Source organism: Balaenoptera physalus (genome assembly GCF_965194825.1).
Source record: "Balaenoptera physalus genome assembly, chromosome: 2".
Taxonomy (NCBI): domain Eukaryota; kingdom Metazoa; phylum Chordata; class Mammalia; order Artiodactyla; family Balaenopteridae; genus Balaenoptera; species Balaenoptera physalus.
In genome coordinates, this window is record NC_138883.1 from 175562990 (window position 1) to 175578894 (window position 15905).

Below are 15905 nucleotides of genomic sequence, written 5' to 3' on the forward strand. Positions count from 1 at the left end.
TGTAGGGACTTCCCTGGCAGTCCAGTGGTGAGGAGTCCACGCTTCTACTGCTGGGGCTTGGGTGGGGAGGCACGGGTTCAATTCCTGGTCAGGGAACTAAGATCCCCCATGCCTGTCGGGGCACAGCCAAAAAAAAAAAAAAAAAAACCCACTGTAAATGCTTCTGACTTTTTGGTGGTCTTTCTTAATTCTCATGAGATTCAAGTATATGAGGTAAACACCAAAATGTACTTTCATATTTGGAAATGTTCTTACATATTGTCTGTGATACTCGGGGAATTCCCTAATCTTGATAGTGAATATAGTCAAAGGTGCAGCTGATTCTACCCATCTTCTCTGAACCCCGGTCCCCAACCCGCAATCAGTGTTAGAGAACCCCACCATCCTTCCAGTTTGAGAAATCTGGATTTCTCGCCTTGTGTGACTTAGAAAGCACACGGCCACTCATCACTGAATGTCGTGAGCTACCTTTTATTTAAAATGTCTGTAGATCCGTCCTTAAGTTCACTCTGGAGCCTCCTGATTTTCAGCTTTGTGTTTCTTTTTTTTTTTTTAAACATCTTTATTGGAGTATAATTGCTTTACAATGGTGGGTTAGTTTCTGCTTTATAACAAAGTGAATCCGTTATACATATACATATGTCCCCATATCTCTTCTCTCTTGCATCTCCCTCCCTCCCACCCTCCCTCCCTATCCCACCCCTCTAGGTGGTCACAACAGCTTTGCATTTCTATTCCTTTTTTCTTTAGGAGTTCGTTGGGGGCAGTTGCTATATTCTTTTGAAGTTGCTTTTGTGTTTTAACACAGTGTAGTCTCTCTTGAAGTATGACGGATGTGTATGTACGTAGTTAGTCCTTTCTCTTTGTCTCCTAAAATTGACCTGAAAAGATGATCAAGAACCATTTGAGCCCTAAGCTAAGGACATCATTTTCCCCTCACTGTTTCTTCTCCCGGTCTTGTAAGGATAAAGAATTGCTTGTAAGAAAACAATGTGGCTGACATCCTATGAAATTCTAACTAGAAGAAACCCTGACCTTATTGCAAATTACTATTGGCCAAAGAAAAATCGGCATCCTGGCAAAAAGACAGGAAAGAAAATACTCTGAGTTTCCTGGGGCGACTTGCTATAATCCAGGTCACCTGCTCTCACGGCCTTTTGAGTAACTTCTAAACAAATACAGCTCTTTCACATAGTGGCAAGTTTAACTGTTGTACTCTGGGGCCATGCCAAAGAAAATACTTTTCTTGTCATTTCAAGGGAAGAAAACAAGGTTTCAAGACTCTGTACAACAGCAAAGAAAATAAATGACAGCAACTAAAGGGTAAGGGGGAATACTTTCATTCACTGGCTATTTACCAAATTCTGGAAATCTACCAGGCATCTTCTGAGCAGGGTTAATGTGAAAAGATTAGCTAGATTTTTGCTTTGCTTATTTGTTTCAAAGAAATTGGGTGTGTTATTTCAAACTCCTAAAAGGAAAAGAACTGGGGGCAAAAATGGGGCCATTAATAATGATGCCAGCAAAGCAGAAAGTCTTCACTAGGGAAGTCTGCCAGCCTGAAATTCTCCAAAGTGGCATTGCCTTATCCAAGCACACCACGTCTCAGTTCCACTGAATAGTTTCTAAAGTAAGTTAAGAATGACTGCAGCTCTGGGTGGCCAGAGGAAATTCATTCTCTATAATAAAGACCCATGTGCTGGACTGGGTTTCCCCAAAGCAGAGTCTCAGACAAAGGCATGTGTGAAGTCAGTCAGCTTGGGAGGTGATCCCAGGGAACAGGACTGAAGGGCAGGTGGAGTGAAACAGAGAAGGCAAAAAAAGTCAATAAAACAATGGGTTTTTATTAAGTTCAATACCACCATGGGGCGTCCACCACACGGGACCTACTGAGGGGGCTTCTGTTCCCATTGTTCGTTGGTCCCATAAGCATCACCTCCCACATTTCAGGTGATACATGCCTGAGTGCCAAGGGAGTTCCCTGGCAGTCCCATGCCATCACACTGAGGAGCCCAGGGCAAGAGAAAGAGGAATGTAGTAGAGACCTGAAACAAGGCTTCATGCAGGACTAGTTAACGCCCTCTTGGAGATGGTCTCTGCAGCAGTAGCTGGGGTGAGAGATGGGCTGAAAGAATATGAAATAGCACACACGTGCTGGCCATTAACAGTTGGCCCCTTCCACCACTCAAATATGCTCCTGGTCTGCACTTTGGAATTCCATCTATGCCAAAGCCCCTGCAGAGCGGTAGACAGCAAAAAACTCCACAAAGACTTAATACAACGTAGTTAGTGGAGACAATCTCTAAACCCTACTGGTCTTATTTGATATTCACGATCTATGTCCTTCCAGCAGACAATCTTGATTCTCCCCACCTTCAGGCAGCACTTTGGCTGACCTCGATTTCATTCCTGGTAGGGACACCCAGATCTTCCCTGAGGGATCCGCTTTGTCCTTGTCAGGCCATAGTTCCTGTGGTTGCCTGTTCACCATTGTCACCAGGCACGGAAGCACCAAGAAAGGCTCCAAGGAATTCTCAGGTTTCCAGATACAGTCCTTGCTTACTCCATTGTGTAGCAATCACCCTACTCCTCATGGTAACCACTGACAATTGTTCCCATCAGCATAATAACTTTTTTCTCTATTGGTTGATCTATTGGCATGAGATGCTCAAGTGACCAGGTGGTAGACATAACTTCAAGTTCAGTGGAAACATTCCCTGGTGTATTCTCCTCAAGAACAAGGATCTGTGTGATCTGATGGTGCTAAAGTTTGCAGGAACAGGAAGCACAAATTCTAAAAGCAGAAAAACTGGCAATGATTATATACCATTGCTTCATGATTTTGCTTATTGTTTCTGCTCTTATTTCTATTATTTCTTCCTTCTACTCACTTTGCATTTAATTTTCTGATCATTTTCTGGCTTCATGAGATGGAACGATGTATCTTTGATTTTAAATGTTTTCTCCTTTCCTAGTATAAGCATTTAAAGCTGTAAATTTCCCTCTAAGCACTGCTTTGCTGAATCTCATGTATTTTAATATGTTCTGTTTCCAGTAATGATCATTTTGAAATGTTTTTAAACATTCACAACACCTCATGATTTTTTCTTATTTGACCCATGTACTATATGGAAGTATGTGGCCTAATTTCTCAATATTTATAGCTTTAAAAAATATCTTTTAGTTATTTATTTTAACTCTTGCATAGTCAGAGAACATACTTTGTATTATTTTAGCCCTTTGAAATATTCTGAGACTTTTTTTATGGCCCAGAATATGGTCTATGCTGGTGAATGGCCCCATGTGCACTTGAAAAGTACATGAGTGCGACTGCTGTTGGGTGAGGGGTTCTGTGAATGTCAATTAAGTCAGGCTGGTTGATAGTGTTATTCATATTTTCAAGTTCCATAATGATTTTTTTCTCCACTAGTTCTGTTAATTATTGAGGGAATGATTGAGGGAGTTAGAATACAGACCTAACTTTGTGGGTTTCCCTATTTCTTTCTTAGTTCTATCAATTTTGCTTCATGCATTTGACACTCTGATATTAGATGCATGCATATATAGGGCTGCTACGTCTTATTAATTGAATTGATACTTTTATCACCATGAACGATTCCTCTTTATCTCTGGTAAAAGTCCTTGTCCTAAGTCTCCTTTGCCTGATGTTAATATAGTCACACCTGCTTTCCTGCTTACTATTTGCACAGAATATGGAAAGTAGGTGGTAGGGCTTTGAAAGAGTATTTGAAGTGACGTAACAGGAGAAATGTCTGATACAATCAGCAGTGTGATTAATATGTTAATATCCATGTATCTTGTTTATCTTATTTCCCTAAATCTTATTTATAACAAATCTATTGGTTTGTGATCTTTTTCATACTCCCATGTTTGCTACAAAGATTTCATGAGATTTGTTCTTTATAGATATAATAGCCCCTGAAAGATATACATGTCCTAGTCTTGGAAGCTTGTTAATATGTTATCTCACATATGAAAAGAGACTATGTAGGTGTGATTAAGGTTTAGAACCCAGAAATGGGAAGATTACCCTGGATTATCTGGGTGGTCCCAAACTAATCACCAGTTCTTAAAAGTGGAAAACCTTCCCCAGCTGTGGTCAGACAAAGATATGTGATGACAGAAAGGTCAGAGAGATTTGACGTTGCTGAATTTGAAATTGGAGGAAGCGGACGAGGAGCCAAGGATTGCAGGCAGCCTCTGGAAGCTGGAAAAGGCAAAGAAACAGATTCTCCCCTAAAGAATCCAAAATGGAAAAATATGTTACCAAATTCAAGTCTGGCTGCTCACCGCCGGAAAATCAATACCCGAGAGGCAGTTGTTGGTAGAAAGGAAAATTGCTTTTAATCAGAATGCTGGTGATCTGGGGAGATGATTGACTCAGTGTGCCCCAAAAACCATCTGCTTGGCCATGAAAGTTTTTAAAGGGAAAAACGGAGGTAATCTCAGTTAATCATTGAGATGGGGGTCAGAGTCGTCACCATTCCCCGCTGCATGCAGGCTTGTTGACTTCTTGTGATCTTTCTTTAGATGCTGTCTTGTTCACACAGTTTGTCCACACTGTTTGTTCACGAGTTTACTGAAGGGGAAGCAAGGGAAGAGATCTGGTCACCTGTTAATTACTTATTCTTCATTTCTACTTCTTTGATCTACAGAAAGAACCAACAAGTCAGGCAAGGTATTGTGTGAGCACAAGATCTGATAGGTGTGCTAGGGCTGGAGATGAGTAGAGCATGGGGGTGCCTGATTGAAAAGTTAGTTACAGTGTAGCTTTGCTGAGTTGACAAGAAAGGGGGTTTCCTGCTGTGGGCCGTTTCCTGCAAAGAGCTGTTTACAAATCCCGCCCCCCCTCAGATATCATTCCATTTCTATGGGATTAGGGATGAAGGCCAGTCCTCTGTAGCTGCTTCATGCTGTGAAAGGGCCTCGAGGTCTTAGTGTGGAAGATATTGACATGGGTTTGAAGTTATTGACATGGGTTTGAAGTATCTCTTGGCTGACAGCTTCAGTGGCCCGTTTACATATAGGAGCAGAAAAAGCTACAATTATTTTGATGCCTACAAAGATACAGATTATTATGAGCAACAGTGTTAATCCCGTTCTCTTAAGGCCAGTGCTTGGAATTGTGCGAGCCATAGATTCAGTTCTGCTCAAGATGGAGCAGCTTATGTCATGACTGCAGTCTGGGCATCATGCAGTTAGCTCTTCCCTCTTGTGGCAATTACAGTATCTGCAAAACAACTCAGGAATGGGCATCAGACACTGTCTGTGACCCTATTATCCTAATCATTAACTGCTTGAACCTGCTCTTCTGTGACCCAGGAAGGCCTGGGAGATGTCAGCTTTTCTACAAACAAGAGGCAGAGGACATGGAGGGGCCTTTTTACTTGGGGGGAGGGGGCCCACAGGGTTCTGCTCGGTTCCAAACACATTGATTTTAGCCTGGTGAGACCCAAGTCAAATTTCTGACCTACAGAACTGTAAGATAAATTTGTGTTGTTTTAAACCACCAGGTTAGTAGTGATTTGTTAACAGCAGCCATAGAAAACTAATATGTCTCTGTGCTACTAACCTTGGTTTAGATGTGCTCGGGAACAGAGGCAGCTATGTAGGAGCTTCTCATTCTGTCTGAGAACTGAAAATTCCTTCTAAGAAAATTCCCAGAACTAAAAAAATCAGGAAGATTTCTCATAGCCACCATCTCTAAAGTTTACAAAAATCTCTCAAATAGAAGGAAAAGACCAGTCCTGGAAGTACTGTTTTTTTCAGCAGTTTGGATAAGAGAGACTTTATTTTTAACAATATGATTTATTATTTAAAGAATAAGTTAATTCATTTTGAAGAGCATTATGTAGGTTATGCCAAGGAAAGGTTTATTTTGGATCTGAAACAAGATTCAAACCTTTAGGCACTTTTCCTGAGGTTTTAAATCCTGCAAAACTGTTTCCATAGCAACAAGCCCATAGAAATCTCAAGGGGCTATCATGATGGATGTGACTGGAGATGTCTCTAGAATGGGGATAAGCGCACAGCTGCCTAGGATCTAGTATGTTAATAGCATCCAAGCTGATAGTGGAGGAGCTGTAACTCAGAGAATTGGGTACAGAAGAAGGAAGTGCCTACCAATTCATGCCAAAGCAAAAGAAATTCCCATGCCCCCTCCGTGTACATCACAGTGAATTAATTGAGAATATACCTTATTTCCAGCCCTCTCCCTCCACCAGTCTTTCTCACTACATAAATCTCTGGGTTGCTTCCTCTTCTGCTCTGCACTTGGGTTTTTTGTTTGTTCGTGTTTGGTTTTTTTGTTTTGATGCTCTTTTAAAACTTCTTTTCACTGACATAATAATGGAGAGGAAACAGTAAGATTGAAGAGGAATCACTTAGAGCAATTTGCTTATCTACCTTCTTCTGGAAATAATATCCTCCAAGTAATATCACAGCCACCCTTTTGCCTGGAGCATTTTCCAATTTCCAGATAATTTTCTTTGTATGAAAGGCAAGGTAAAGAATATTTTGAATTTTTGAACTTAGATCCTCTGCTTTGAAAATATACCCAAACACAGAAAAATAAGATCTATCTATGAAACCCACTCAGTAAATAGGATTATCAACAGTCCAGATGAAGGGCATTCATTGGCCTCTCTACAATTATTTTAGTTCAGTAAATATAACAGCTTTAAGATTGTGAATTGGGTAAAAAGAACATAAATTGACTGACAAAAGGGCCACCCTCCTAGCTAGGTTTCTCATCTTTTGAAAAGCAGGTGACTGTAATATTAAGCTATTCCTACACGTTTAGGATATTGGTCCTATTTCCTGTTCCCATCATGCTTTCTTTATCTTCCAATTTATTGCATTTGATTGAGTCTTTCTTTCTCAGAGAACTTTAAATAACTCCAGTGCAATTCAATCAATAATCTATAATCCCAAGTTGGCTCTGGTAAATGAATCCTTTATCCAAAAAAACTAGTAAGCTATCCTTTCTTTGAAGTTTGGCAATATCTAGGTGTAATGACCTTTAAACAATATTCATCTATAGAAAAGGGATATTTTGTTAGAAAAGACATAAAATCATCTTGATATGAATATTTGCTTTCAACAAATACTGTACTCGAAATCAATGTGTGTAACTGACATCGTTTAAACACTCTCTTGCTGTGAAAAAATGAGAAGCATTTAAAAACCATTTCAGGCAGCACAATGAATATAATTTAACATTCACAATTATTTCTTCACAAAAGCAAGAAGTATGAAAATCATTCTTACCAACAATTTTGAAAGATTTCCATTCTCTATCTGTAAAAAAAGAGATTTCTCTAAAAATCAGTCAAACCCTACACTTAGATATTTTCTACTGAGAAAATGATCAATAGGCCCAACTCTGATGAACGCTGAGCTCTGTAATTTTTAAAAATTGGCCACCAGAAATGTTTGTATTTTTTGCTCTTCATGTTTCTTTTCTTCTAACTAGTTTCTCAAACCATATGTGCATGCGTACACACATACACACACACACACATCTTCCAAAGCAATCCATTTCTTAGGAAAATATTACAGCTGGCTGATGACTCTCTTTGCTGAGCTATACAATTAAGAGTTTGTCTAACTTAATTGCTTCCCCTAAGGAAAAAAATGGAGAAGTGAATTGTTAACTACAAGTTAAAAACAGGTAACATCTTTGTCTCTCTGAATTATATGTGACAATGATGTGGTCTTTGTCTTACAACTCAGTTTTCAAAAGAGAAATTTTCATTTATCTTCTGTTGCAAATGGCTTCATGAATTCCCTTGGGATACCATTGAGAAGGTAGAAACCTATAATATCTTGTATTTGAATATTTAACAAATAAAATATCTAATGCTGAATTTTTAAAAAGAACCTTATAAGCCTCCAGTTTGGTGATCTCAGACACACTGAGAGCTGTGGCCCTTGCTTTCTTGCTTGGTAAGGAAAGTTAAAACTACTGTATTAAGTTGTTTTACAAACATAGCTACTAATTTTAAAAGACCTAAGTTCGAAATAGGACTTGTGTCAGTGGGAACAAATCTCCCAATTTCAGGATATTGTTGGGTCAACAGAGTAATTTGTGTTGAGGACACTAATTCTATTCATGTGGGCTCTGTTCTCATGACCTCATCGAATCCTAATTATGTCCCAAAGGCCCCACCTCCTAATACCATCACATTTGGCGGTAGGGTTTCAACATATGAATTTTGAGAGGGGACAAAAACATTCATAACATGACATTTTATACTCTGGGACTTGGAGATCTAAACATAACCCAGAACTTCATGTTTCTCAGTACAAAGTGAATGCAATAAATCCTTAGTAAATGATACCTCTTCCTACCATATATTTTCTTAGATGTAATGTAGATGCTACTTATTGTAATATTACAGTAAGCTAAAGAGCTAAAGAATTAATCAAAGCAAAGTTTTTGAAACCTTGGAGTGAGTGAACATGTGTGTGTTCATTGTGGTAAAATATTCATAACATAAAATTTGCCATTCTAACCATTTTAGGTGTACAGTTCAGTGGCATTAAGTACATTCACATTGCTGTGCAACCTTCATCACCATCCATCTCCAGAACTTAAAAAAAATCTTTTCATACTGAAACTCCATACTCATTAAACAATAATACCCCCCTACACCCAGCCCCTGGTAACCACCATTCTGCTTTCTTCTCTATGAATTTGACCACTTACTGTAGGTACCTCACATTAGTGGAATCATGCAGCAGTATTTGTCCTTTTGTGATTGGCTGAGTTCACCTCACATAATATCTTCAAGGCTCATCTGTGTCATAGCATGTGTCAGAGCTTCCTTCCTTTTTAATGTTGAATAATATTCCATTGTATGTATATCACATTTTGTTTATCCATTTATCTATCAATGGATACTTGGCTTGCTTTCACCTTTTGACTCTAGTGGATAATGCTGCTATGAACACGGGTGTATAAATATCTGTTTGAGCCCTTGCTTCAATTCTTTTGTGTATATATCCAGAAATGGAGTTGCTAAATCATATGATAATTCTATTTTTAATTATTTTAGAAACTGCCATACTGTTTTCCATAGTATCTGCACCATTTTACATTTCTACCAACGGTAGTCAGCGTTCCAGTTTCTCCACATCCTCACCAACACTTGTTATTTTCTGTTATTTTGATAGTAGTGATCCTAATGGATGTGAAGTGGTATCTCATTGTGGTTTTCATTTGCATTTCCCTAATGGTTAGTGATGTTAAGCATCTTTTCATGTGCTTATTGGCCATTTGTATATCTTCTCTTTGGAAAAATGTCTATTCAAGTCACTTGCTCATTTTGTAATTGGGTTGTTTGTTTTTTGGTTGTGAGTTATAGGAGTTCTTTATATGTTCTGGATATTAACCCTTTATCAGATATATGATTTGCAAATATTTTCTCCATTCCATGGATTGCCTTTTCACTCTGTAATGTCCTTTGTTGCATAAAAGTTTTAAATTTTGATGAAGTCAAACTTACTTATGTTTTTCTTGCGTTGCCTAAGCTTTTAGTGACATATCCAATAAATCACTGCCAAATCCAATGTTACAAAGATGTCCCCCTATGTTTTCTTCTAAGAGTTTTATAGTTTTAGTTCTTACATTTAGGTCTTTGATTCATTTTGGGTTAATTTTTGTAGATGGTGTAAGGTAGGAGTCTGGCTTCATTCTTTTGTGTGTGGATATCCAGTTTTCCCCATTCGTTGAAAGGACTGTTCTTGCCCCATCAAGCTGTCTTGGCACTCTTGTTGAAAATCAATTGGCTGTGTATGCAAGAATATATTTCTGGGCTCTCTATTGTATTTTATTCACCTATATGTCTGTCTTCATGCCAAGACAACACTCTTTTGATTATTGTAGGTTTGTAGTAAGTTTTGAAATCAGGCAGTGCAAGACCTCTAAATTTGTTCTTTTTCAAGATTGTTTTTACTATTTGGTGTCCCTAGAGATTTATATGAATTTTAGGATGGATTTTTCTGTTTCTGCAAAAAAAAAAAAAAAAAAAAAAATTCATTAGTATTTTCATAGGAATTGCATTAAATCTGTAGATTACTTTACCTAGTAGTGATACCTTAACAATATTAAGTCTTCCAATCCATGAACATAGGATGTCATTCCCTTTATTTGTGCCTTCTTGGTTATGTTTATTTCTAAGTATTTTATTCTTTTCAATACTGTTGCAAATGGAGTTGTTGCCTTAATATCCCTCCTCTTCAGATTGTTCATTGTTTGGATATAGAAGCACAATGGATTTTTGTGTGTTGGTTTTGTGTGTTACAACTTTGCTGAATTTTTCAATTGTATTTTAAAATCTTGAGAGTAAAAAAATATATATTAGTACTGGGTAACAAATTTTTGCTTATGGAAAGACATGTTTCATAAGCAGTAATTTTTTAATGTAATTCTATGGTGAATAAAATTGTGTAAGTTAAAGACATTTACAAGTCAAAAGGATTCCATCATTAATCACATAAGCCCATTTCTCTTCTTTTGTTTTTAAGCTCACTGAAACAGAAATCTGCTACAATTCTATCCACTGTTTTCTCTTCTTCCTCAATTTTAAGTTGTATGAATAGATAAACCTATGTTGATGACAATAAGTAAATAAAAGAAATCTCTATTGCTTTTCAAAGTTAGAAATGATGATATATTCCTAAATTCTTGCTGAGGACTGAATGACAAATTTGATCCTCGTGTGATTTTTTTTCATTCACTAGAGCAACTTCCCTGGTGTTTTTATAAAGTTTATGACAGTGAATGCCAAATACAATCTTGTTTGCTCATCAGGAGTAACATAGGTTGTTACAATTCATCTAAAGTTTATTGGATGTATGAGATGATCACTGCTATGAAGAGCCAGCCTATGTATGTTGTCAACAATCTGAAAGAAAAGCAAAAAGGTAATGTGATTGTGTCTATGGCGGAATACTTACTAACACAAGTAAGTTGTTCAGCCAACACATGGGAGAAGACAGACAGACAAAAGCAGTACATCTATTTCTTGGATTCATAAAGGCCAAATAGTCTTTCTGCTTTACCAGTTTTTCAGCAAGTTGTGATCTCATGGATGACATCTTCAGAAAATTTTCTTGGAGACAGTGCATAGACAAAAGATTATACAGACAGAGTTATTAGGTTTTGCAAACACTGGATAAACTTTTGGGGTGTCATTAAAAACGGTAATCTATCTACCTATTTAACAGAACTCCTACATGTCTCTTTGTAATCATTTTTTAGACAACATGTTACCAATGACCAATCATCAAATGACCCTTCAAAAGTCAAGAGAAAAACTGAAAAATTAACATTGGTATAAATATGTGAATGGGTGAATATTCAAAAAGTTAATTTTCTCTCATGTGCTAGACAACATAGAGCTATTCCAGTGGCTCTTCATAGCAGTGATGATTAAAAAAAATCTAAGTGTATTAGTGTTATGAGACTATGGAAAATACTTGGAAAAAAATCTTCCTGTCCTGAGTACAAATAAAAGACTTTGAAATGGCACTCTCTAGTTTGGCCGTAGCCACCAAACAATCCAGTAACTCAAAATATTCTTTAGTTTTTCCTTCTCTTTTTCCTCTATTTTTACTCTTAGAAAATAGGAATGTATAGGTGGAACAGAAGAAATATCATTAGATTCATAATCAATACCAGGTGATCCATAACCGTTATAATGTTTCTCCCAGTAAGCCTATAGGCCATGCTGAGTGTTTCTTCAATTTACACTGGGCTTAGCTAATAAAAAAAAATTTTTTTTGTCTGCATCGTCTATGATGGTGGCCACACCCACATGTGACTATGCTGAGTGCTTGAAATGTGGTTAGTGTAACTAGGAAATGGATTTTTTTAAATTAATAAACTTTATTGTTTAGAGCAGTTTTAGATTCATGGTAGTATTGAGTAGAAACTACAGAAAATTCCCACATGACATCTGACTCCCACACACACACCTTCCGCCACTATGAACATCCCACAACACAGTAATAACATGTTTGTGACAATTGATGAAACTACACTGATACATCATTAGCATCCAAAGTCAATATTTACATGAGGATTCGTGCTTGGTGTTGTACATTCTCTGGGTTCTGACAAATGACATGTATTCCACCACTGTAGTATCAGACAGAATAGTTTCCCTGCCCTAAAAAATCCTCTGTGATCCCCTATTCATGCCTCCCTTTCCGTTAACTCCTGGCAACCACTAATCTTTTTACTGTTTCCATAGTTTTGCCTGTTCTTTCACTTAGTAATATACATTTACATTTTCCCCATGTCTTGATAGCTTTTTTTTTTTTTTTTAGCTTTGAATAATATTCAATTGTCTGGATATACCACCATTTACCTATCCATCTACCTACTGAAGGATGCCTTGGTTACTTCCAAGTTTTGGAAATTATGAATAAAACTGCTGTAAACATCCATGTGCAAGTTCTTCTGTTAACATAAGTTTCCAAAATATTTGGGTAAATACTGAGGAATGCAACTTCTGGATCTTAACGATAAGAGAACATTTAGTTCTGCAAAAAATATGCCAAATGTCTTCCAAAGTGGTTGTACCATTTTGCATTTCCACCAGCAATGAATGAGAGTTCCTGTTGCTTCAGATCCTTGCCAGTATTTGGTGTTGTCAGTTTTTTGGATCTGGGCCATTCTAATAGGTGTGCAGTAGTATCTCATTGCCATTTTAATCTGAAATTCCCTGAAGTCGTATGATGTTTAACATCTTTTCATATGATTATTTGCCATCTATATACCTTCTACCTCCTTTGGGGAGGTGTCTTTTCAGCTCTTTTGACCATTTTAAATATTGGGTTGTTTGTTTTCTTATTGTTGAATTTTAAGAGTTCTTTGTATATTTTAAACAGTCTTTTATTAGATGGGTCTTTTACAAATATTTTCTCCCAGTCTCTGGCTTATCTTTTCATTCTCTTGATGTTACCAAGAGAAGTTTTTAATTTAAATGAAGTTCAGCTTGTCAATGAGTTCATTCATTGATCATGTTTTTTTTTTTAAACATCTTTATTGGAGTATAATTGCTTTACAATGGTGTGTTAGTTTCTGCTTTATAACAAAGTGAATCAGTTATACATATACATATGTTCCCATATCTCTTCCCTCTTGCATCTCCCTCCCTCCCACCCTCCCTATCCCACCCCTCTAGGTGGTCACAAAACACCGAGCTGATCTCCCTGTGCTATGCGGCTGCTTCCCACTAGCTATCTATTTTACATTTGGTAGTGTATATATGCATGGATCATGTTTTTGACGTTGTATCTAAAAAGGCATTACCAAACCCAAGGTCATCTAGGTTTCACCTATATTATCTTCCAGTAGTTTTATAATTTTGTGTTTTTCATTTAAATCTGTGATTCATCTTGACTTAATTTTTATGAAAGTTCTGTGTATAGATTAATTTTTTTTTGCATGTGCATATCCAATAGTTCCAACACCATTTGTTTAAAAGACTTTGTTCCATTTTATTACTTTTGCTCTTCTGTCAAAGATCAGTTGACTATATTTATGTGGGTCTATTTCTGAGCTCTCTGCTCTGTTCCATTGATCTGTTTGTCTATTCTTTTGCCAGTACCACACTGTCTTAATTACTGTAGCTTTATAGTAAGTCTTGAAGTTCTTCTCCAACTTTATTCTTCTCCTTCAATATTGTGTAGGCTATTCTGTGTCTTCTGCCTCTCCATATAAACTTTAGGATCAGTTTGTCAATATCCACAAAATAACTTGCTGGGATTTTTATTTTTATTTTTTTATTTATTTTTTTTTTTAAATTTATTTATTTATTTATTTTTGGCTGTGTTGGGTCTTCGTTTCTGTGCGAGGGCTTTCTCCCGTTGTGGAGAGCGGGGGCCACTCTTCATCGCAGTGCGCGGGCCTCTCACTGTCGTGGCCTCTCTTGTTGCGGAGCACAGGCTCCAGACGCGCAGGCTCAGTATTTGTGGCTCACGGGCTTAGTTGCTCTGCGGCATGTGGGATCTTCCCAGACCAGGGCTCGAACCCGTGTCCCCTGCACTGGCAGGCAGATTCCCAACCACTGCGCCACCAGGGAAGCCCTGGGATTTTTATTTTGATTTGGATTGCATTGAATCTGTAGATCGAGTTGTGAAGATCTGACATCTTGACAATATTGAGTCTTCCTATTCACCAACATGCAATATCTCTCCATTTATTCAGTTTTTCCTTGACATCTTTTGTTTGAGCTTTATAGTTTTCCTCATATAGATCTTGCACATATTTGGTTAGATTTATACCTGAGTATTTCATTTTGAGTACTAATATAAATGGCAATATGTTTTTAATTCAAACTCCACTTGTTCATTCCTGGTAAACAGAAAAGCAATTGACTTTTGTATATTAACCTTGTATTAGTTCCAGGAGCTTTGCTGTTGGTTCTTTTGGATTTTCTACATAGATGGTCATGTCAAGTGCAAATAAACACAGTCTTATTTTCACTTTCCCAATCTGTGTACCTTTTATTTCCTTTTCTTCTCTTACTGCATTCGCTAGGACTTCCAATACGATGTTGAAAAGCAGTGGTGGGAGGGGACATCCTTGCTTTGTGTCTGATCTTATGGGAAAGCTTTGAGTTTCTCACCATTGAGTGAGATGTTAGCTGCAAGCTTTTCAGATGCTCATAGTGAATTTAAGGAAGTTTCCCTCTATTCCTAGTTTACTGGGAGTTTTTATCATAAATGGGTGTTGAATTTTGTCAATGCTTTTTATGCATCTATAGATAGGATCATGTGATTTTTCTTTAGCCTGTTGATATTGGAATGTAGATTACATTAATTGATTTTTGAATGTTAAACCAGGCTTGTATATGACTGGGGTAAATCCCACTTTTTTGTGGTATATAATTCTTCTTATACATTGTTGGATTTGAGTTGCTAATATTTTGTTGAGGATTTTTACAACTCTGTTCATGAGAAATATTGCTCTATATTTTTCTTTTCTTGTAATATCTGTGTCTGGTTTTGGTGTTAAGACAACGCTGGCCTCTTAGAATGAATTAGAAAGTATTTCCTCAGGTTCTTTCTTTGGGAAGAGATTGTAGAGAATTGACACAACTTCTTCATTAAATATTTGATAGAATTCACCAGTGAATACATCTGGGTCTGGTGCTTTGGAAGGTTGTTAATTATTGATTCAACTTATTTAATAGAAATAGGCCTATTCAGATGGTCTATTTCTTTTTGTGTTAGTTTTAGCAGATTGTGTCTTTCAAGGAATTTGTATATTTCATCTAGGTTATCAAATTTGCAGGCATAGAGTTATTCATAATATTCCTTTATTATCCTTTTATTGCCCATGGATTTTTTAGTGATGTCCCCTCTTTCATTTCTGATATTGGTAATTTGTGTCTTCTGTCTTTATTTCTTAGTTAGCCTGGAAGAGGCTAATCCGTTTTATTGCTCTTTTCATGGAATCAACTTTTGGTTTTGTCGATTTTTCTCTATTGATTTCCTGTTTTCAATTTCATTGATTTCTGCTCTAATTTTTATTATTTCTTTTCTTCTTCTTTCTTTGGATTTAATTTGCTATTCTTCTTCTAGTTTCCTAAATTGGAAGCTTAGATTATTGATTTTAGATCTTTCTTTTTTTCTAACATATACATTCAGTCATAAATTTCCCTCTATTCACTCTGTTCACTGAATCCCACTAATTTTGATAAGTTGATTTTCATTTTCATCTAGTTCAAAATATTAATTTCTCCTGAGATTTCTTCTTGACTCATGTTATTTAGAACTGTGTTGTTTAATCTTCAGTATTTTGGGATTTTCCAGCTATTTTTCTGTCATTAATTTCTAGTTTAATTCCATTGTGATCTGAGATCAGG

The 15905-nt window shown here is 36.9% G+C and overlaps 1 protein-coding gene across 9 annotated transcripts in view; it reads left to right on the forward strand.

Annotated features, from left to right (window-relative positions):
* SLC39A12 (solute carrier family 39 member 12) overlaps positions 1-15905 on the forward strand; it is a 73544-nt gene that overhangs the window by 49312 nt on the left and 8327 nt on the right. Inside the window, exon 13 of one of the 9 annotated variants that reach the window (XM_082452847.1) lies at positions 1260-1323. The exons of the other annotated variants lie outside the window; for them this stretch is intronic. Within the exon in view, the coding sequence (XP_082308973.1) occupies positions 1260-1310 (51 nt within the window). The 3' untranslated portion in view covers positions 1311-1323. The remainder of the gene's footprint in view (positions 1-1259; positions 1324-15905) is intronic. 9 annotated transcript variants of the gene reach the window in all.